Source organism: Trachinotus anak, unplaced genomic scaffold (genome assembly GCF_046630095.1).
Source record: "Trachinotus anak isolate AG129_WGS33_773 ecotype Australia unplaced genomic scaffold, CSIRO_AGI_Tana_v1 ptg000013l, whole genome shotgun sequence".
NCBI classification, from domain to species: Eukaryota; Metazoa; Chordata; class Actinopteri; order Carangiformes; family Carangidae; genus Trachinotus; species Trachinotus anak.
Genome location: NW_027273864.1, coordinates 14,911,328 through 14,932,997, shown reverse-complemented (window position 1 = coordinate 14,932,997; position 21,670 = coordinate 14,911,328). Strand labels below are relative to the sequence as shown.

The following is a 21,670-nucleotide window of genomic DNA, read 5'->3' as shown; positions in this document are numbered from 1 at the left end:
TGTAGCTTACAAGCAGTTTTGTCAGCATTGGTACAGAAGAGCCACACCAGCATCCAAACAGGTTGACAAGATGTGTGCAGACACATTTAGCTGTTTAGCATTTTGCTGTTTAGTGTGCTGCAGCTTACACATTTATCAAGCCTTCAAGCTGACATTAGCAGTGCAGTTCCCAGTGAAGCTTTGCTTGGCCACTTGTTCAACATTGTTCAACAACATAAGGACAGTGCAGGACGAGACGTGTTTCTAAGTTATATTAGAGGGAGACTTCAGCAGGAAAGCTAATGTGGGTTGTTGTTTAAAGTCTCTGGCTACTGCTTTATCAAAATATGATTTAAAATGATGCAATTTGATTGGCTAATGGGAAATCAGTATGCCGTCTACATGAACGAATCAGATGGATTTATGCAAAGATAGGGGCCTCCAAAACCAAAAAATATATAAAGTATACATTTTCCCTTTTGGTTTCTGTTTGTTTTTCTCAAAGCAGAACACAGGACATGTGATTTATCTATGTATGTAAGTTTAATTTCACTTGGACTTGAAAAATTGTATTTATGACTAAGCTGGGCCTTTGTAAAACTAATATAATATGGTCAAGGAAAAAATGACTGTCTTGAGTGTTCAGTCCTGCCTTTGGGTGCAGGCAAAACAATAATTCACCTCTCTCTCTCTCTCTCTCTCTCTCTCTCTCTCTCTCTCTCTCTCTCTCTCTCTCTCTCTCTCTCTCTCTCTCTCTCTCTCTCTCTCTCTCTCTCTCTCTCTCTATATACGATATATATATATATATATATATATAATTTTTTTTTTTTTTTTTTTTACTTCATTTGTGTAAAACTGTAAGATTACAGTAAAAACATGTTTTATAGGTTTTCCATGCTCCCATATCAGTGCTATTTTCTATATATTTTCTATATATTTAGCATTTACATGTACAGTATGTATTACACAAGATTTATGTCAGTAACTTTGCTGATTAAGTTGCTAAATTCAGAGAATGTGCTGAAGAATATGTTGAATCTTTAGTAGTGTGTTTACACAGGTGCCCTCTGTCCTGTGGGGCTGCATTTCTTCTGCTAATTTTCAACCAGACTTTTTAAAACTTTTACCTCAGCTGAACTCATCTGAACTATTTGTGTGTAACATAGGACAACTGAAGTGACTTGAAGTAAAATGCTGTTGTTTTATAGTAAATAGTATGAAACCTCCATGGTTCTTGTGATGTCTTGTTGTAAACCTCTCCCATATTTCTGGGCCTGATCTCGCAATGACTGCCAACAAGAGCAAGTATTCATGAGCACGCAACAGAAAGTAGCTTTGTGTTGACGGTAAACAAGTGACTTAACTAAAATATTGTCACTGCCTTAAAATTTTGTCTAGTTTCAGTTAATCCAAGCAAAATACAGATTGTACAGGGAGTGCAGTAGTATCTCCAAACACATCATTTACTCTCTGCCAGTGCACAACCTGGAAACCTACGAGCTGTAATTTGGAAGCTTCTCACGTCATATGCTCCATGTGTGTCAAATGTTTGCACTGTGAATGCAGGTATTTCTGAAAGAATATGTATTAATTTATCAGTTGATTTAATCATTATGGTTAACAATTTTGTTTCCTCTGTTGCAAAATCTTGAATTTGTAAACTTGCTCCAATAATTTTATCTTTGATTAAAATATTTAATATGTCACAGTAAGAAAACTGATTAATTATAACATTGTAATAAAAAAGAGACCTGTCATTGGAGTTCTTCAGGCTGATACAAATGTGGGGTTTTTCTGTTATACAACAGTGTTACCATTAACAATCTGTTTTTAAAATCAGCTATGTCGTCGGTAGCACAGTATAATTAAAACACTTGGAATGATTGAGCTAGCTGTCATATTTTTTAGGAGGACAATGGTCTATACTCATATCACATTGTTTATATCATTACATAATTATTCTGAACATGCACATGCATCAAAAAGTATGATACTGATGATGATGAGTATGATACTTGTAAATGTGCATTTTTGCAGGAGCCTTGATAAGTTAAAGATGGGTACATCTGCAGGCGTTAGTAATGCTCTGTAATGTAAGTGCCAGTAAAACTGAAAGGGGAAATAACATGATTCTACATAATAGCTCTTGATAATAGCTGTTGACCTGTCCAAAGGTTCTGGCATGCATTTTTGTTTAACTGAGTTACATGTCAAAGCATCAGGGGTCAGAGGTCGTTGGGGATGTTTGTCCACTGAAGCATGTGCCACTTCAAACTCCGTCAGGGATCAATAATTACCAAACACCATTTTCTATCCGTGGCATACCATTGGCAGATTGTGAAGGACAAAGACAACCAAAAAGCCAATGGGACAGGAAGGCGAAGAGTGATCGCCCTCAAATCTATACAAGTACACAGTCTTTCTCTGCTTTGAGGATCATTTGCAGTGAGGGTAAGAGCTGCCTCCAGCCTGATCTCTGTCTCCAGGTCTCTGTTCGTGTGTGATAGAAATAACCCAACAGGATGTCTAATCTAAAGGAGATATGCAGTGGTTTACCTCTGGACCCTTTGCCACCTAACCGGGGAAGAGATCCCAGTGTGCCACATGCACCTGTCAGGACCCCAAACCTCACAGCAGAGGAAGAGCGAGTGAGTAAATACGCTAGCAACATTTTTATCACCTCTGCTACACAGTCATTTGTAAATCCATAATCCAGACAGAATCCAGCCTACACCTTATTATTTCAAGCACACAACATACCTCATGATGGACATTTAGACTCTTTCAACAGAGGGGTAACTAATAACACCGATAATAGCTACATTTGATTTTATGAATGCTTTCACACCTAAACGCAACAGAGCCATCAGTGATGTTGGTAATCACACATAAGCTTTTTGCTAAGGATAATTTAAAATGAATTCTGAGACAAAAAAAAAAGTTTATAATGAAAACACTAGCATATGAACAATGGTATGGAACACACTTAACACAGACAAGCTGGGCTGCAGTCAACCCAACCATCAAAAAGAAAAAGTAAGCTACCTGCAGACATGATCATGAAGTCATCTGTGATCTAAACAGGGTCATGTTGCGTCACCACAGTTTGCTCATGGGCCACCCTAAAAAATTGATTATTCTCTAAGGTTCTCAACTGATTGCCCAAACTAGGAGCAAAGGCTTCAGTCAATAATTAAGAGAGAAAGAGGGAGTGCTCTACCTCTGACAATATATTAGGAAGACCAAAAAATAGTAAAATCATCTGTCTGATGTTAATGAAACACTGACTGTCACTGTGTTCACTAACCATCTTTCAACTCCTTTTCCCTCTAGTTGGCGTTAAGAAATGCCCTGCGTTATTTCCCTCCTTCTCTCCACACAACACTTGCGCTTGAATTTGCTCAGGAGCTGCGGCAGTACGGGCACATCTACATGTACCGCTTCTGCCCCACGTTACACATGAGGTGAGGCAACCTGGTGACAAGAGCCCAACTGATAAGTAGGTGTAGGTTTCATATTTGAGTGTTAACAAAAATCAGATGATGCTGTACATTGGCAGATATTATTTTTTACTCAAACAGTTTACATTTAAATTTATTCTTATTTTCAGTTTTTTTATTCAAATGCTCAAGATTATACACTGACATCCGAGCATGATCCATGTGACAGAGCAAAAAACAAGAAAATGCACGCACACACACACACACACACACATACACACACACACACAGACACACACACACACACAAAAACTAGAGCAGCAACCTGAGTGCCAAACCAATTTCTCTCCACATCCTGTTGAAGATAAACATGTTACAGTGGCATTACATTTACTCTCAGGGTATTATCTAGTTTCTTTTTTCCACCACAGTAGTGATGTGAGTTTCCTTCTGTTTCCTCAGAGCTTACCCCATAGACCAGTACCCCTGCCGCACACGTCAAGCAGCCTCTATAATGTTAATGATCATGAACAATCTGGACCCAGCAGTTGCTCAGGTGAGCTTCTTCCACAGCTGGTATTAACTTAGCAAAGCTGAACTTGATGAATCCCTGAGTGAAGTTTAATTAATAGTAGTTTAATAACCATTTGTTTAATTTGTTGTATTTGTTTTATCTTACAGTTTCCCCAGGAGCTTGTCACCTATGGAGGCAATGGACAGGTGTTTAGTAACTGGGCCCAGGTCAGTCCTGAATTCTCTTGTGTTTTTCTTGTGTCTTTGATGATGATGTACAGAGTCTAATCAGATAGATACCAGTGATTTGTGTGTGTTTGGGTGCAGTTCCGCCTGGTGATGCATTACCTGAGCGAGATGACAGAAGAACAAACTCTGGTCATGTACAGCGGTCATCCTTTGGGCCTGTTCCCCAGTCTGCCGTCCTCACCTCGTGCCATCATCACCAACGGCATGGTAACTGCACAACACACATCTGAAGAAACTGATACCTTGATACATGACAAATTCACTAATTTTTCTTTTGCTTCACCCAGGTTATTCCAAATTACTCTTCCAGAGACCAGTATGAAAAGATGTTTGCTCTCGGTGTATCAATGTAAGTTTTAAAGGTGCCTTTTACTTGTTGGTGCTGGTTTCTTCATTATTTGTTATTAGGTAGCGTAAATATTATATAAGGAAATGTTGCCATATTAAATCTATTAGGTGTGTGCCAGATGTAAACTGTGTACTTTTGTTGTGCACTTTCAGGTATGGTCAAATGACAGCAGGCAGCTACTGCTACATTGGACCTCAAGGGATCGTGCATGGCACTATGGTTTGTGAAATTTAAAAAAAGATGTGCACACACCACTCCAGTATTTCCTAATGCCAAATATGCATTACCCTAAGAGAATATAATCGATTAAGGTGTCACAAGACAAATAACAAACAAAACAAACACGTCAAGCCTGAAGTTCACACACTTTGGATGAACTCCTCACAGCTCATAAACATATGCAGCCTGTGCTTAGGGGTAACAAGCAGATGTTTATTATTTTATTTTATTTTATTATTTGAAAATCTCTTTTACTTTTCTCTCTATTGAGGGGTCCAAGTCTAAAAGGTTGAGAGTAACTGCTTTTAATCATAACAGTTTGTGCACATGCTGCCTCGAGGGTGTAGCCCCTTTAACATTTTTTCTGTTTCCTTGTGGTCTTCTGTGCAGCTGACTGTGCTGAATGCCGGCCGGAGGTACCTGGGCTCTGGTGACTTGAGGGGGCGTGTTTTTGTCACCTCTGGCCTGGGGGGCATGAGTGGAGCTCAAGCTAAAGCTGCCGTCATTGCCGGCTGCATTGGCGTGATTGCAGAGGTAATTTCCCACGAATACTGACTGCTGAGCAAGAACGGAGGAAATCCTGTGTGTCCATGTGATTGTGTGAATCTGTTTTCTGTGTAGGTGGACGAGGCTCCTCTTAGAAAGAGACATGAGCAGGGCTGGCTGATGGAGGTGACCAGCAGCATGGAGGACTGCATTAAATGCATCAGGTACAGACAGGAAAAGATTAATTATGAATTTCCAATGCGAACGTGTGGGTTTCTCTAGTTTTAATAATTTAATTAAGTTTAATTACACCATATTTTATAAACTCATCATATGTTGTGTTTGTAAAATTTTAATTCATGAAGCAACTAGTAGCTATAACTGTCAAATATATGTGGAATAAAAAAGTACAGTATGAAGGTATGAAATGTCATGAAATTGAAATACACAAGTAAAGTACAAGTACCTCAAACCTGCACTTAACTACAATACTTGCTTAGTTACATTCAACTGCTGCTACCAGGGCAGTTACTTGTTTTCATGTTCAGCATATTAGCTCCATATTCATGAAATTGGCACCTAATCCCACAAAAAAGACAAATGGATACATCCAATAACAGAACCTTTCTGCTGTGATACGCAGTAATCGTTATTATTTTGTGTCTTACAGAGAGGCCAAGAGATCCAAGACTCCCCTCAGTCTGGGTTACCATGGCAACATCGTAGACTTGTGGTGAGTAAGAGATGAAAACTCTCTGCTAGCCAGATACGACGTATTTCTGCACCTTTTATATAGTGAAGAGCCACCATTTGTTATAAAATATTGTAATCATTGTCCTTATCGACTCTACCTTTCTAACCAGGGAGAGGCTGGTGCTGGAGTATGAGAGGACGGGGGATCTCCTAGTGGATCTGGGTTCAGACCAGACCTCTCTTCATAACCCATACAATGGAGGCTACTACCCAGTCCAGCTGAGCTTTCGCCAGGCAAACCAGCTAATGTCAACTGATCCTAACCGTTTCCGAACCATGGTCCAAGAAAGGTTAGATTAACAGACATTCTTACAGATATCTTCTGCAATGTACTGGTCCATGAAAATAACAAGAGTTTTACATACCCCCACAGCCTCAGGAGACACATAAAGGCCATCAATAAGCTGTCTGATGCTGGTATGTTCTTCTGGGACTATGGCAACGCATTTCTTCTGGAAGCACAGAGAGCTGGTATGTAATTTATATCACACAGAAAATATTATTATCATTCAGTTCATGTCGGAACAATAGTAGGAGTTGTGTTAATTGTTTTATGTAGGAGCGGAAGTTGAAAAGGTTGGCGGAGGAGCAACAGAATTTCGGTACCCCTCTTATGTGCAGCACATTATGGGGTGAGACATTTCCTATTGATTAAGTCTTGCACTGATCCTGTATTAGAACTGTAGAAAGATTTTAAGACTGGAAAAAAGACATATAAACTGTGATTAGATCAGATATTTTCTTCCTGTGATCAATTACCAATGACCTCCTGCTCTCCTTCTGTCTTTACCACAGGGACATTTTCTCTTTGGGCTTTGGCCCGTTTCGCTGGGTGTGCACATCAGGCAACCCCCAAGATCTTGCTGTAACAGATAACATCGCTGCTACTGTCTTGGAGGAAATTGGTGCCAGTGTGACTGATCATATCAGGCAGCAGTACAATGACAACATCCGCTGGATCAGAGAGGCTGGAAAACACAAAATGGTCCGTAACTTTGTGGGAAACTAATGGGAGCATTTTCTCTCTCAATGCAAATCACACATACTGAGCGATAGCTTTAGAACTGCGACATTTCCTCTGTGTGTTCGTTTAGGTTGTTGGATCCCAAGCCAGAATCCTCTACTCTGACCAGAGAGGAAGAGTCTGCATTGCTTTGGTGATCAACCAGGCTATTGCTGATGGAAGAGTTTCAGTAAGCTTAAGGCTAAGTCAACTGCCTGCTGAGAAGATTCGGCATGATATCAAGTTTTCAGTAGTGTTTCAACAGTGTATTTTATTGTCTCTCTCGCTCAGGCTCCTGTGGTTATCAGCAGAGACCATCATGATGTCAGTGGCACAGACAGTCCATTTAGAGAGACGTCTAATGTTTATGATGGATCTGCCTTCTGTGCAGGTAGGTGCAGTTCACTACGGCCGTATGCAGCTAAGAACTTAGTTAAATCCTGCTCATCGGTTTACTAAGGCAACTTGTCTATTTTAGATTAATCGAGTTTGAACACCACCATAATAAAATGGGACAAAAATAAATGAAGACATTTTGTGGAGTGATTGACTCCACATAGATTGACAATCTCAAGCAAGTTTTAACAGTCTGCAACTACATTTTCATATCATGGTGATATAATGATATAATGCCTGTTCATCATGCCAGTCAGTTTTATACTTTGTCCTGTGGACACAGATGCAAGTTGAACTGAACTGATTTGATGCCTTGAAAGTGGAGCCTAAAGACTAATGATTTGTATCATTAAACATTAGAGAACAGCACAAGAAACTGAAACTAAACTCAGAATCTGTTTCAAATTACTGCTGACATGAAAATAACTGTGACTAAGACTTGTGGTTTTGTCCACAAACTCACAGTCTTGGGTGAAGATAGCCTCCTTTCAAATCAAATCAAATCAAGTATTATTTATATAGCGCCAAATCACAACAGAAGTTATCTCAAGGCACTTTCCAATTCCATTTTCCAAGCTTTCCTGTGTCTCTTCAGCTATATAAACCAGAGCTCACAATGTTTCCTCCTTACAGACATGGCAGTCCAAAACTTTGTCGGTGATGCATTCAGGGGCGCCACATGGGTAGCCCTGCACAATGGTGGAGGTGTTGGCTGGTAAGGCTTGCTGGGTAATGCTCTGTGTGAATGTTCTTTATAATTCACCAAAGGCATTTGTGGTATACTCACCTATCACCATGTCATTGCATTTTTACTTTACCTGTAGGGGCGAGGTAATGAATGGAGGATTTGGTTTGCTGCTGGACGGCTCAGAGGAAGCAGCAAAGCGTGCCAGTCTGATGCTCAACTGGGACGTCTCCAATGGGGTGAGAGTGTAGAGAAAAGAGCAGATTGGTTAATAAAGCCTGACTCATTATTTACAGTCTGCTCAGATTGTAGATGATTGCTGACAGGCTCCAATCTGTGTGTTTCTGTGTGCTGCAGGTGGCTCGTCGCTGCTGGTCTGGAAACTCTAATGCCTACGAGACCATCCAGCGCACCATGGAGGAGCACAGGCAGTTGCGTGTTACCATGCCTTTTCCTGTACAGGATGAGCATGTGCTGGACCGTGCACTGCAGGGTTAGCCAACTTGAGCACAGATTAACGGCCAGCAGAGGCCACACAGCAAAGGAAACCGGCAGCAGTAATCACGTCATCGGATGTGTCTGAATCAAGCCTTATCCAGCTGTTGATATTATACACAGCAGACTACTAGATATCAACCACAGCGACAGCTCAGTGCCCTGAAAACCTGCAAAATAGTTTGCTAATACTACAGAAGTTAATACATCAGTAATGATGATCTTACACAGGTTGTTTGCTGTGAATATTGTGCTGGACTGTTTTAGTAATTTAATATGCAAAAATATATTCTTTATTTTTTGTGCTGAAAATAAACTGCAAGCCTGTACAAATCACAACTCACACAGTGTATGAGTCATTTTTGTGTAGGTACTTCACAAAAATAATTAGCCAAAGAAAATGGTACCAAAAGCCCAGATTTGGTCACAACTGACTGCACCAAAGCAACAGGTGGGATTCTGGCCTTAGATGCACATATTTCCACATTGATGTCAGGCCAGTTAAGTTTTTTGGTAAATAAATGGCAACTTTCCAAGAAACCTGAGACAGATTACTGGGACAATTCCACAGCATTATTTAAAAACTAAAATGTGTTATACTGCATCTGTTGCCACAACATGTCTTAAATGCGTGACAACAAAGAGAAACTCAAAGTGCACATGTTTTAATTGAAAAGAAAAACACAAATGAGGTGTGATTGTAAGCTTGTCAATAGTATGGGAGAGCGGAGGACCAGAGCCAACCAGAGAAGATAAAAGCAGGGCCAAATCAGGTCGCCACAGTGTTCACCCCAGACTTACTATACACTCACATACCTTACACTCACTTACACTTCAGCTTTTCACGACAAAGTTCCCATTCCCACGCCTCTGGACGCGCAACATCTCCTTACAACATCAATTTCTGGTGCTAACCTTAGAGCAGGTGCTCTCTCTCCGCTGGTACTGTGCCGTGCGTCTTTACGCGTTGTTGTTCCTTTAAGAAAGTGAAAGGAGAGTGAATTTGAGCCGCTCTGCACTGACGTAAGGGAGCCGGAGAGGTTGGTGTACCCTGCAGCAAGAGGCAGATGACTGTGATGGGAACCAGGCGGGAGTACCAGGACATTTTAGCATTTTGTTTTCCCCTCGGACGTTTAAGTGTGTTTTATTATCGCTGCACTTAAATCCAGTGTTTAGTCGGACTCTCTTGAATTCCTCTATGCCAATGTAACGGTGCGATTTCAGACCTCCGCCCTTTTCTGTACACACGGAGGAGGTTTTATACTGTAAATTCCATACGACATTTTTTCTTGTATAGTGTTCAAAGTGGGTCTAGATGTTCGGTCGAGAAGTTCAAAAGTCCTCTGGACATACGCGGATGGACTAAGATGACACTAGATATTTTCTTTGGCAGAGACTGGTGACATTTGCTCTGCAACACTGTTGGCTTTTTACAGACAGAAAAAAATGCATCATAACCAGGAGGAGCAATCGGGAAATCCAATTATTGCGCAGCACGGCACAGCGCACCACAGTGACTCAAGCAGCCTGGGAAGCAGCTTGGGTAGCGGCGTCACTGACCTCCAGGCACCTGCTTACTCTAAACTGGATTTTAGGAGACACGCAGTGACAGACGACTATAAAATCACAGCTCAGGTCCTCGGCCTTGGAATCAATGGCAAAGTGCTGGAGTGTTATTGCAAGAAGACCGGAGAGAAATGTGCCCTCAAGGTTTGTTTTTGCGTGTTTACCCTGTGTGATCTAACCAGTCCTCTGAAGGCTGCTGTCACTGGAAAGAAAGAGATAAGCCATCAATTATTGATTCCCCCTCTGTGTTTGTGGTCCCTACTGTTTAATGTCGTCTTGTAAGCTACTGTGCAAAATGTATACACTTCCCCTCACCCCCACCCCCTACAGGATTTCTACCTTGTCTAGACTTTTAAGTCCGGCCATGGTTCCCAGTTTGTACGACTGATTCTCAGTTACTGAGCTGCCCAGACAGTGGATGTGTCTGACAGACAGTGATGTGCTGTCTGGGATGTTTTGACACAGTTTCCACTCTGCTGTGATGATTGTTGTGTGGACAATGATCTGCTCTGTTAATGCTTCACATCAGAATCTATGCCTCTGACATTTAGCAAAAGTTGAAATCTGCATTTTTCATTCATCTACTCAACATTGAATAGTCAGCTTATTTCTTATTCACAGTGATTTTGAAAGGCAGCTTGGGAAATATGTGTTGTGGGAAATCCAGAGCTGGTAAGTCAATAAACAGCTGAGTGTACGGCTGAAGCAAAGCCTTAAGAAAATACAAACAGGAAGAGCAGCCCCATGAGCACCTCTGCATGTTTCCTCTAGAATTTCTTTGGTGGTGAGCCACAACGGAAAAGTTATCATAAAATATAAAGAGTGGTAATGTAATAATTTGTGATTTTCATTGAAAAGTCATACCCATATAAACATTCATATCTCAGCCTTCTTCCACCTCTAGTGCTCAAAATGCATTTTAATGTCCACAAGGATTGGGTCTAGGGTCTCCTCCTCCCATATCTGTAACACCACACTTACAGCGGTGTCCGTAGAGACAGAGCATAATGTTGCTAAATGCAGTCTTAAAGTCTTCACTCTTAATGTTCTCAGTGGAAATCACTGCCTAGCAAACAGCTGCAGATTAATGGCTTTATTAGTGGCCATTAACAGTGCTGTACACACTGAGTGACTTCACACTGGGGCATGTGTTTGTGTGTGTTTATTGATTTCCTGACAAATGTTTTTTTTAAAAATCAGTGACTACGTTGGGCATTGTGATCTACAACTATAAATCCTCATGGAAACCCATGTATTTAGACATATCTTTAACAGAACCATTTTATTAACACGTGTTTTTGTTATGCTTTATTCTGACTGTCTTTGGAGCAGATCCTGTATGATACTCCTAAAGCCCGACGGGAGATTGAGCTGCACTGGCGAGTGTCTGGAGGTCCCCACATCGTCCCAATACTCAGCCTGTATGAGAACATGCACAAGGGGAAGAAATGCCTCCTCATTATAATGGAGTGGTGAGCATTAGGAGCACTACTTTATTTATTGTCTGCTTATTCTAAGCTCGTGGGAAACTCAGTGGTAAAACAGATTTACATGTGTCTTCTATAATGTGGAACAGCTTTGTGTTAATTTACAGAAAAAGCATCTCTTTAAGATGAACAGCAGACAGACAGACCGAATGAGGTCAGACATCCTGAAGATCCCACATATGTGAATCAGGGAAAAACTGTTACGATGCTATGTCCCTATTCAGCACATGTATCTTGTATCGATAGAAATATCTGGATTGAATCTTGATCAACCTGTGATTTAAACTCACAACTGGAATAAAAATGTATCTCATATAGATTATGAATTACCGCTGACGCTCACATTTGATTTTATGGAAAACACACTAGAAAAATACACACCAGAGGAGACAATATCAGTTTCTGTTTGCATTCTCATAGTCTTTGCTCCTACAGTAAATATGAATTCAAAATGAGCTGATCTTTTCCTTCTTCCACATCGCAGCCAGTGCTTTTAAATAAGATATTGGGGTCTTAATGTATGAAACTCTTCAGTCAAAAATACGTTCTCCTTCAAGGAGATATTTAGCAGTCATGACTGGAATACACAGATCTTTTAGTGCTAAGAGTTCACACAGCCTCTGAGAGAAGCCAATTTTACTGGAATATGGAAACATTTTCTGATATACAGCGACAGTATAAGCTGCACTCAGTATTTGTCTCATTTATCTTGATCAAAAACAAACTCTTGAGCCCGTGAACTCAAGTGTCACCTGATAACACCATCATCTCATTTGCATAATCTGTGTTTGTATTAACTTTATAGTGTAAAATTAACATAGAAGCATGATGTAAATTCTGCTTTCTGGCATGACTTTTCCTTTAATGCGTCCTTACTGCTTGAGTCATCTGAGTCTGCCGTGGCTCAGAAGACTGGACTCGTCTGAACAGTAAATAGTGAAGCACAATGACTTGCTTTGTTATAAAGCAATGATTGCAGCGGAGGACTGTGGTCATTCGCCAAGAGTCCCCATCGCTGCCCCAGTTCTGATTCCTTTGTTGATCTTGTGTCAGTATGGAGGGAGGGGAGCTGTTCAGTCGCATTCAAGCCAGAGGGGACCAGGCCTTCACAGAGAGAGGTGAGCTGGAGTTCATGTTCTGCAGTTTAAGATAAATGGATCTCTATATTGTATCCTGTACTGGTACATCTATGCCTTCTCTGTCCATCAGAGGCGTCAGAGATCATGCATGACATTGGCACAGCCATAGAGTACCTCCACCACATGGACATTGCTCACAGAGATGTTAAGGTAATGCTGCTGTCGAAATAATTTTTTTTACAGAGAATGTAAGAATAAATTTCTAGCTAAATATATAGTTTTGAATCTCAGATTTTTTTTTTTTTAACTTCTCATTCTCATTCACACAACAGCCTGAAAACCTGCTCTACACCACCAAGGAGAGTAACGCCACACTGAAACTGACCGACTTTGGCTTTGCTAAGGAGACGACACTGCACAACTCCCTCCAAACGCCGTGCTACACTCCATATTATGTTGGTGAGTGTTTGCTGTCATAGAGTAGTGAAACCAGAACGTAGACTGCATTTGAGCTAATAGAATAAAAGTGTAAATACAGGCATAGTTTTTGGATATGGTCACTGTCGTTCATTCTCATGTTGTCCATGTGTGTCTGCATATTGACCAGCTTTTGTGCGAGTGTGTCTTTCATTTTCCACATCATTTTGTTGGTTTTTTTCTGTATCTGTTTGTGCATTCAGCCCCAGAAGTGCTTGGGCCAGAGAAATATGACAAATCATGTGACATGTGGTCTTTGGGCGTAATCATGTACATTCTGTGAGTATCGTGTGTATCTAGTAACTGTTTCAGCTTAATGAAATGTTTGTAGCAACTCTGGTATACAGTATATGCCCCATTGTTAAAGAAGACACCAAAGTAACTTAGTCTTCTCTTCTGTTTTCTAGTCTGTGTGGGTTTCCTCCGTTCTATTCAAACACAGGTCAGGCCATCTCTCCAGGCATGAAGCAGAGGATCAGATTGGGCCAGTACGAGTTCCCCAACCCTGAGTGGGCTGATGTGTCCGAGGAAGGTCAGGCTTTGGACATCAAATATATATCTAACAGCAAAAACATGTAACAACTGTTAAAACATTATGCAAAGTTCAATTGCACTTTAGCTCTCACTTTGTGTAAAATTAAACAGAAAAATGAACGTCATGAAAAAATATGGTATGCTGTACCAACCTAATCATGTGCTTAAAAACTGTGGAAAACAACCTGGGCTCCATTTACAGTAACACAAATCTCCTATTCAGGTTACACTCAGACGTGCAACACCTGTGATGACCTGTGAGGTCATGCCAAGGTTGGATTTACAACACAAATGATTTTATCTAAATCATTTGTGTGTCTGAGCTGGGTCAATATGAGAGTGGGTGTAGAGTAGTGATGTGGATGAAAATCTGTGACTTGATGTAAGTAACAGGCAAGACATGAAGCAGTAAGCTGTCTGCTTAATTTTCACTAAATTTTCAGTACAATATTTTTTGAACTAATGTTGTTTGTCTTTTTGCTGTCTTGAGAAAGCAGATTTCTGTCACAGTATCTTCTTTTTCTCTGGTATGTGACTTTGATGGTTGTTCGAATAGTTTTGAGAACACAACACCTTTTGCCACTTTGTAAATGGAAACAGATTTGGCATTTTTGTCATCTATTCTCAGAACTGGTGTTTTGTTTCTAACAATGCATCAAAACAATGGAGAAAGACTGTAACATGAACTGTACTATTTCAAAAGCCCATTATGCTAAAAACCAGTTGGGTCAAATTGGATCTTGAGGTTGTTTTCTTTCATGTCCTCTGCAGCCAAACAGCTGATCATTCAGTTACTGAAGACAGACCCTAATGAAAGGATGACCATTGGACAGTTCATGAACCATCCCTGGATTAGTGTAAGTTAATACTTTATAAACCTTGTGACTATAGGCCTGTTACTGCCCACCTGTGTACTGATGGATGCTCATGTATTTTTATAATGCAGCAGTCAATGGTGGTCCCTCCAACACCCCTTCACACCTCCCGCGTTTTGACAGAGGACAGGGAGCTGTGGGACGATGTGAAGGTGAGATCTGCTTTATTTAAACATCTATTTTCAGAATGAGACCACAAGGTGGCAGTAAAATTTCAGATTTACACCGCAAAATGCCTCTGTCTTCCAACAGGAGGAAATGACCAGTGCCCTGGCCACTATGCGAGTGGACTACGACCAAGTGAAGATCAAAGACCTGGACACATCCAATAACCCTCTGCTCAATAAGAGACGCAAGAGGCCCATGCCTGGAGGACTTGATGGAGGAGGACAAGCTGATGGAGGAGATTGAGACGGAGGAGCGGTGTGTAATAGTCACAGAGAAGTGACATTTTGAACATGGGGAAATTGTTATTGGGCAAAAGTAGCATAAAAGCCAGAGTGAGCAATATTTTCCCCCCTACATGCCCCTTATTGTATTTTACTTACTTTTTCTCCTTTTTCATATCACTGCACTCAATAGTCTAATGAATGTCATTTATTTTGATTGGCACTACTCTAACATTTTAAATAAAATTATGTTTTTTATGTTTTACAGCTGTGTTTTGTCACTTTTATTCATGTTATACATTTTACCTTGTTTCACACAGAGATTATTAGGTTAAACCTCCGTCTGTGAAGATTCTCAGTCCTTCAGGTCTATTGGGCGAATATTACAGTCAATTAGAGATTAAACTAAGTGCAGATATTTTGTTGTTGTGTGAGTAACTGGTTCCTCTTGCTGTAAACAAAGAAATACTGTGTGTGGAAGTTATAAAATAAATTTATTTGGCAAGATTATATCCAACTAATACATCCTGAAGGGGACTATTGTGAAATTTCTTCCTCTGAGGCTATGCCAGGCCATTAATGCCGCCTGCTGAATAATGATAACTCATTGAGTTTTGTGGCTGAAATTATAATGATTTTTTTCACTAAAATGTTGAATAAACTAAGGAAAATGAAAACACATTGTTTTGTTTCAATGTGTACAGGATTTTAAGGGCAGTTGATGGAAGAGGAAGTACCCCACACTACCTCAAAATGTAGAGGTAGGATAAGGGAATGTACTGTATAACTTCCTCTTATGATACATTATCAATACACTACAGCACCACTGCTATATACAGTGCTATATATATGCTATATACTCCTCAACGGTAAATTGGCAGTGAAGAAGAAGAAACTCAGTGAGGAAATGTAGCAGACAGCGGGAGAAAACAAATCACAGGGGCACTGTATTATTTAAAGCCGAAAGTCTGGGCCCATTTTGGCTGTTAATACGCTCATGGCCCAAATAAATTTGACAAAGACAACGCGACATTCACATTAACACCCCTCACACACAGAGTAGGTAGACCAGAGACACCGTCCTGCACACAAAAATACACACACATGCATACACTTACACTACGAAGCGCTGTAGGATGTATTATCTCAGATGCACACCTGGGAATAAACACACGCAGGCTTCATGACATGGAGTGGACCAGTCAGCAGTCTGCTGCTAATGAGACTGAACGTTCACACAAACATCCACACAACGGGCACTTTTCTGTCATGTGAATTTTAGTTAGAAGGTGACTGAGACTATGTAAGAGACTGCAGTCTGCAAGTGTGAACACTGATATGTGATAGAAATGTGTCAGGTTTTTAAACTTGATTATGCTTTTTAAGCACTGAATGTGTATTTCTGTGTTTATTCCATTTAGAGAGCAATGTGTATTTTTTCATTAATTTGCTTTATCACTTGAAAAACCGACTCAGCACACATGGATATAAACAAGTTGCAATCTGTGTGTGTGTGTGTGTGTGTGTGTTATAGAGGCATTAAACTAAGATTATGCACTTTGTTTCATCTCAGTTGTCAAATTCCGTGAGACTGACACCACTGTGCAATGAAATGCATGATTTTTGCCTTTTATTTTTCTTCTTCACTTACACATACATGTTTTGTAGATTATCGCAGAATCGCTGTACCGTGATGCCATTGTTATCTTGGGCAATATATCTTGATAGTACCGTATTGTGAGTTACTCTGATTCCCACTCCTACCACAATGTAAAAAATATTCCATTACAAATAAAAGTCTTGCTTTGAAAATTTTACTTTAGTAAAAAGGTAATGAAATAAAAGTGTTTGCAACAAAATGTTCTTTAAGTATCACATTTAAAAGCATTCATTAGCCAGTGTGGTCAAAGCGATGCTGATTTTATCTATAATTTCATCTGTAATTCATATGTCATATTTGAAAGACTCATCATATGATTTCTATGTCAAACACAAATCTCAGAGGTGATAAAAATCTAAATACAAAAGTAAAGTACAAGTACCTCAAAATGAAACTTAAGTACAGTGCTAATGTATTTTGTTATTTTCCGGGTTGTAGGTCCACAGGTTGTAGATTGTATCTGTTTATCTTTAAGAGTTTCATGCTGTGTTTGAACAGGCAAGTTAAAGGGCGACATGCAGGACCTTTAAAAACACTCACCTCAAATACTTATGACTGACAAATGTCTTCTTACCATCCTGATACTCGTTTCATTGACTGTACACAACACCAACCTACACTAAACTTCATTTGGTTACCGAAAGCCACAGTGCACACACAGTGTGCAATAAGTCAAATAAATTTGCATGGTTACCTGTTGCACTGGAAATATATTCACACCTGTTACAGTTAGGAGTGTGTTCAGTGGATACATTTAGAAAGAATGAAAGGACAAGGTAGAGAGAGTGGTACTGAAGAGAGTAAAAAGTGAAAACAAGGGTCTTGTGATGGCGTCCAGTCTGATTCCTGGATGCCATGTAATGAGTGATCTCCTGACAATCCGTGAGAAAGGTGTCCTCTTCACTCTGCTCGAACCTCACTGCAAGGTCAGTTCAATTCACTACAGTCTCTTCAAATTCATGTCTGTAAAATACAGCTTAATAGTATTTCCCCTAATGTTTCTCTGTATGTATGCAAACCAGTGTAACGACCACGTTAAACAGAAGTCTGCCATAAATGAACATTTTAAGAACTAATGCAACTTAAATAAAAAGCACATGCTGACAAAAAGTTAAAGTGTGTTACTATGGGAAAATATTTTAAAAGTAACACTTTAATCTTTAAAAAAGTTTAACATGTGGACAATATTGATGTAGTTTTGTTTTAGTCTAAAATCTACTCAAATGTCTCTCTGAATCATGATCCATTGCACCATGTAATTCTGACTCTCGCTCTTGTGGTTGTTTTCATAATAGCAGTAATCAGAGGAGGCTTGGTGGTTGAATGGGATCTCTGTATCTGATGTTTATTTTTCCTTGAACTATTGCATCATGTTACTAGACCAAGTGCTGCAAGATGTAAAAATGAACAGTAAGAATCCTTTTTCGTGTGACACTTTTTCAACCACTTATAAAGAACAAAAATAATAAAAAAGAATAATAGAAATATAAAAGTGATTCAAGCCAAAAGAGAAAACATAAAAAAGAGAGCTCAATCAACACTCCGTTAATACATAATAGCTGGTCCATTAAAATTAACTGTTAGTTGTCAATTTTGCAACATAAGTGGCAATGTGATTTCACAAGTTCCTGTGATTTTGTAGGGTTTAAATCCTGTGATATATTCATTCCCTAAATGATCAAAACAGTTTTTGTCCTGTTAAGAAACTTAGAGGTTGCTGGTAAAGGTTAGGGAATACACAATAAGACTCTTAGACTACAGAGAGTTGCATTTATTAAAGATAAAAACACAACCACTAATATCAAAAACTGAGAAATTTTCAAAATACTTTGAAAGGAATGAAGAGATTGCACATCATGTTGTTTTCAAGTGTATACTTGCATCACATTATCTTCTGACTGTCTTTCTCTTCACAGTCATTTTAATGAAATAGGCCAAACTAAAAAAAAAAAAAGAACACCTCAGTGTCCTGTAGCTGGCTTTATAGACAAGTATAACTGTGTGTCATTAACATTATAGAGAACAATGGATTTCCAAATGAATCATTAATAGACAAAAGATGACACCTGGATCCTATAACCCCACGTTTTGTGTGTTATCAGTGGGAATGATTTGCCTGTTGTGTGTAAAACCCAGTGTATCAAGATAGGACCTCAGCCAGTGAGGAGTCCTGACACCAACCTAGTTTCACGAATGATGTTATAAAATGGTTAGATGTCCTGAAGAGAATTTAAGTGGAGCATCATCAGCCACTGAAAGGAGGTCACCGGTGTCTCTGAGGAGCAGCCTCTCTGCTATGCAGTGCTGTGAAACTAAACCAGAATGTCTCAAAGTCACAAAAAATATGATCTGGTTCAAGAAAAAAAACGTTTAAAAATCTTAATCTCACAGATTGAAATGGTAGTTTGGGTATGGACTTGACCCTCGAAGGAAAAAGACCAGAGTCTGGAAAATAAGTGACTGCAGATAAATTGCACTAACCACACATCTCTTTAAGAAAATTTTTAGTGACTTTAAAGTTCTTGCACACACAGATAAGAGGTTTCAAAGCTGCTCAACACAGTAGGAATACTCTTTCAAGAGTCTTTGTTAGTACTATTTAAAATTCAGTTGATTCAATAATACACCAGTCAATCTTCATAAGACAAGATAAGCACCCGGGACTTCACTTCCTTCACACTTTATACTGGAGGGAAGAAGCATGTAGAGGCTTTACTTTGTTATACACATGCACAAGAGATGTATTATTATATTTAAATGACAGAAAATGAATATGATCCCTTGTGTATTTCAGCTGATCAAAATTACAGTGGCACAGGTACTAGAGGCCAAAGAGACCCAGGATGAGAGTCCAGGCTGGTGTCGTTTAGGTTGTGGTGTGGTGTGTCTCATTGAGGATGAATCTGTCCTCTCCTACTTCCTGCGTCTCTATTGTGTCAAGGTAAGAGGAACTGCAGAGCTGGTTAGACACACACCAGCCACTCACATCAGCACACATACTGAAACCTGTATGCCACATCCTCTAAAGAAGGGACGGTTTTTATTGTCCTCTTTGCTTCATATCATAGGTACGAGTTCAGCTGTGCACATGGGACAGCTTGTAGTATTTCCATTAATTAGCTATTTCCTTTACAAACAATAGGATGTCTTATCATGATGGGTGTGCCCGTACTTTTCCTCATGTAACTACTTTAACAGTTGTTGCCTGTTTTCCTTGCCTTGTCTTGCCTTAAACACAGCGTGCCAAGTTACTGTGGGAGCAGGAGTTGTACATCCCATTTAAGTACGCTGCAAATCGCACATTCTTCCACACTTTCCCTGCGGATGTAAGTGACCCTGTGTTAAAGCATCAGTGGCTGTAACGTGTTTTATGAGTATTTGTTGGTTTAAGGTGGCTTTACTGTGTTTGCACAGGGCCACCAGATAGGCTTCAACTTTGCAAATGAGACAGAGGCAGAGGAATTCCATCTTGCAGTGAAAGCGGTCCAAAGAAAACAAGGTTAGAATAACAACAAATAGATGGCTAGTATGTATCATCACATAAAACTGTTTTAACATGAAACCAATGGTTGAAACTATTGTTCAGTTTCACCTCCATCTTTCTCACTAGTCTCCATTTACTCCTTCCATTTGCAGAAAAGATTACTGACATGAGTAAGATGGAAAACAGTGAAATAGCGGACCCACCTGATTCAGGGTAAGAACAAAATGACCACTTCATAGATGCAAAGTGGAGGAAAAAGCAGTGGATTGAAGGGTTGGTTTACTGTGTATTTCTCTTCTCTGAAGAATAAAACCAGTGGAACATTTGGACAAGGAGGAGCATTTCCCCATGGAGACACCAGGAAACATAGTTACATCAGCCACCGGTTCAGTGAGTCAAAACATGCAGATGAAATACTAATACATGATTCAAACAAAATCAAACACAGATATACTAAAATGAGTCTATAATCAGTCTCATTCTGTGCCATATCTGCTTGGTGAAGTTTAAGGATGTGGATCCCACCATGAGAAGACTGTTGATGCAGGCAAAACTCCCTGTGGAGGAGCTGAAAGACAAAGACATTGCTGAGGCTGTCGACTGCATCATAAACAAATTTGGAGGATTAAAGGCTGTGCAGAGAGAGTTGAGGAACAAAGGTACTATATCTTTAAAATGTAGTGTAGATATATATTTTTTGAGTTAGATTTTATATTTATTTATATTTAAAAGTCATACAGGATCTTTAAAGATAACATTTTGGCATGTTTGACAGGCCCAGTCTCTCAGACACTGCCAAGAGCTGCTGGGGCATCCATCTCCATTGCTCTGAAGAAAGGGCCTTTGCCACCGGTCCCCTCCAATAAAGGCAACACCACCTCCTATCAGACACCACAGGGCACAGAGGGAGTAGACCAGCATGAGATTCCTTCTCCTCCACCTACTCCAGCTCCAGTTGTTCCAGAGAGGATCAGAAAGAGTGCAAGTTTCAAACATGTAAGAGGACTAGGATATGTGTTGTTTCAGTTCTGTGCTATCCATTTGAATATGTTAAATGTGTGGACTGACTGATCTTAACTTTTCTTTGTGGTATTAGGTGGGCTCCTCAGCAGATCCAGAAAGAGGTGACCTTTTCCTAAATGCATTGAGACAAGTATTCTTACAAAAGCAGATGCTCCAGCAAAACACAAGAAGTACAACTGAAGATGAAATGGAACAAGATGGGATCTGCACCTTTAAGAAGCCTTGATCTTTAACTATGCTACATACATTTAAGATTTGTGATACATCTTTTTGTCTCTGATTCTCACACACCATGGCTGGATTAACCTGTTATGGGGCTCCTTTTATGTGCAGTGCACACAGCAGACTGTAAATGGAAATTTTATTTTTTGCCAAGATACCCATAAAACTCCTGCACTATAATAACACTACCTGGTCCCTGGTTGCTGAACACAGCTTCTTACTCAATTCAGTTTATCATGACTATATTTATCCTTGTTAGGACAATTGTACACAGCAGTTTACCACCTAGGTCAACAACACTGTTAAT

General features: G+C 39.8%; 3 protein-coding genes across 3 annotated transcripts; all 3 read left to right on the top strand.

Moving 5' to 3' along the window:
- The first annotated feature begins 2,384 nt into the window (after window positions 1-2,384).
- uroc1 (urocanate hydratase 1) lies at window positions 2,385-8,906 on the top strand. Its single transcript, XM_071494264.1, has 19 exons — window positions 2,385-2,627; window positions 3,313-3,443; window positions 3,882-3,975; window positions 4,101-4,160; window positions 4,260-4,388; window positions 4,469-4,530; window positions 4,683-4,749; window positions 5,140-5,283; window positions 5,371-5,459; window positions 5,906-5,968; window positions 6,099-6,278; window positions 6,362-6,459; window positions 6,548-6,620; window positions 6,784-6,973; window positions 7,083-7,181; window positions 7,283-7,382; window positions 8,021-8,102; window positions 8,212-8,311; window positions 8,430-8,906. The coding sequence occupies exons 1-19, from the start codon at window positions 2,502-2,504 to the stop codon at window positions 8,568-8,570; spliced, it is 2,028 nt and encodes a 675-aa protein (XP_071350365.1). The 5' UTR covers window positions 2,385-2,501; the 3' UTR covers window positions 8,571-8,906.
- A 678-nt stretch (window positions 8,907-9,584) lies between these two features.
- On the top strand, window positions 9,585-15,239 carry LOC139630640 (MAP kinase-activated protein kinase 2-like). The gene is made up of 10 exons (XM_071494265.1): window positions 9,585-10,277; window positions 11,466-11,605; window positions 12,674-12,738; window positions 12,830-12,909; window positions 13,032-13,158; window positions 13,380-13,455; window positions 13,584-13,708; window positions 14,482-14,567; window positions 14,657-14,737; window positions 14,838-15,239. Exons 1-10 carry the CDS (start codon window positions 10,014-10,016, stop codon window positions 14,994-14,996), a joined length of 1,203 nt encoding a protein of 400 aa, XP_071350366.1. The 5' UTR covers window positions 9,585-10,013; the 3' UTR covers window positions 14,997-15,239.
- Window positions 15,240-17,379: 2,140 nt separating this feature from the next.
- LOC139631194 (actin nucleation-promoting factor WASL) lies at window positions 17,380-21,605 on the top strand. The gene is made up of 9 exons (XM_071495207.1): window positions 17,380-17,560; window positions 19,429-19,575; window positions 19,874-19,960; window positions 20,049-20,133; window positions 20,271-20,331; window positions 20,424-20,508; window positions 20,624-20,777; window positions 20,894-21,114; window positions 21,215-21,605. The coding sequence occupies exons 1-9, from the start codon at window positions 17,462-17,464 to the stop codon at window positions 21,365-21,367; spliced, it is 1,092 nt and encodes a 363-aa protein (XP_071351308.1). The 5' UTR covers window positions 17,380-17,461; the 3' UTR covers window positions 21,368-21,605.
- The last annotated feature ends 65 nt before the right edge of the window (window positions 21,606-21,670 follow it).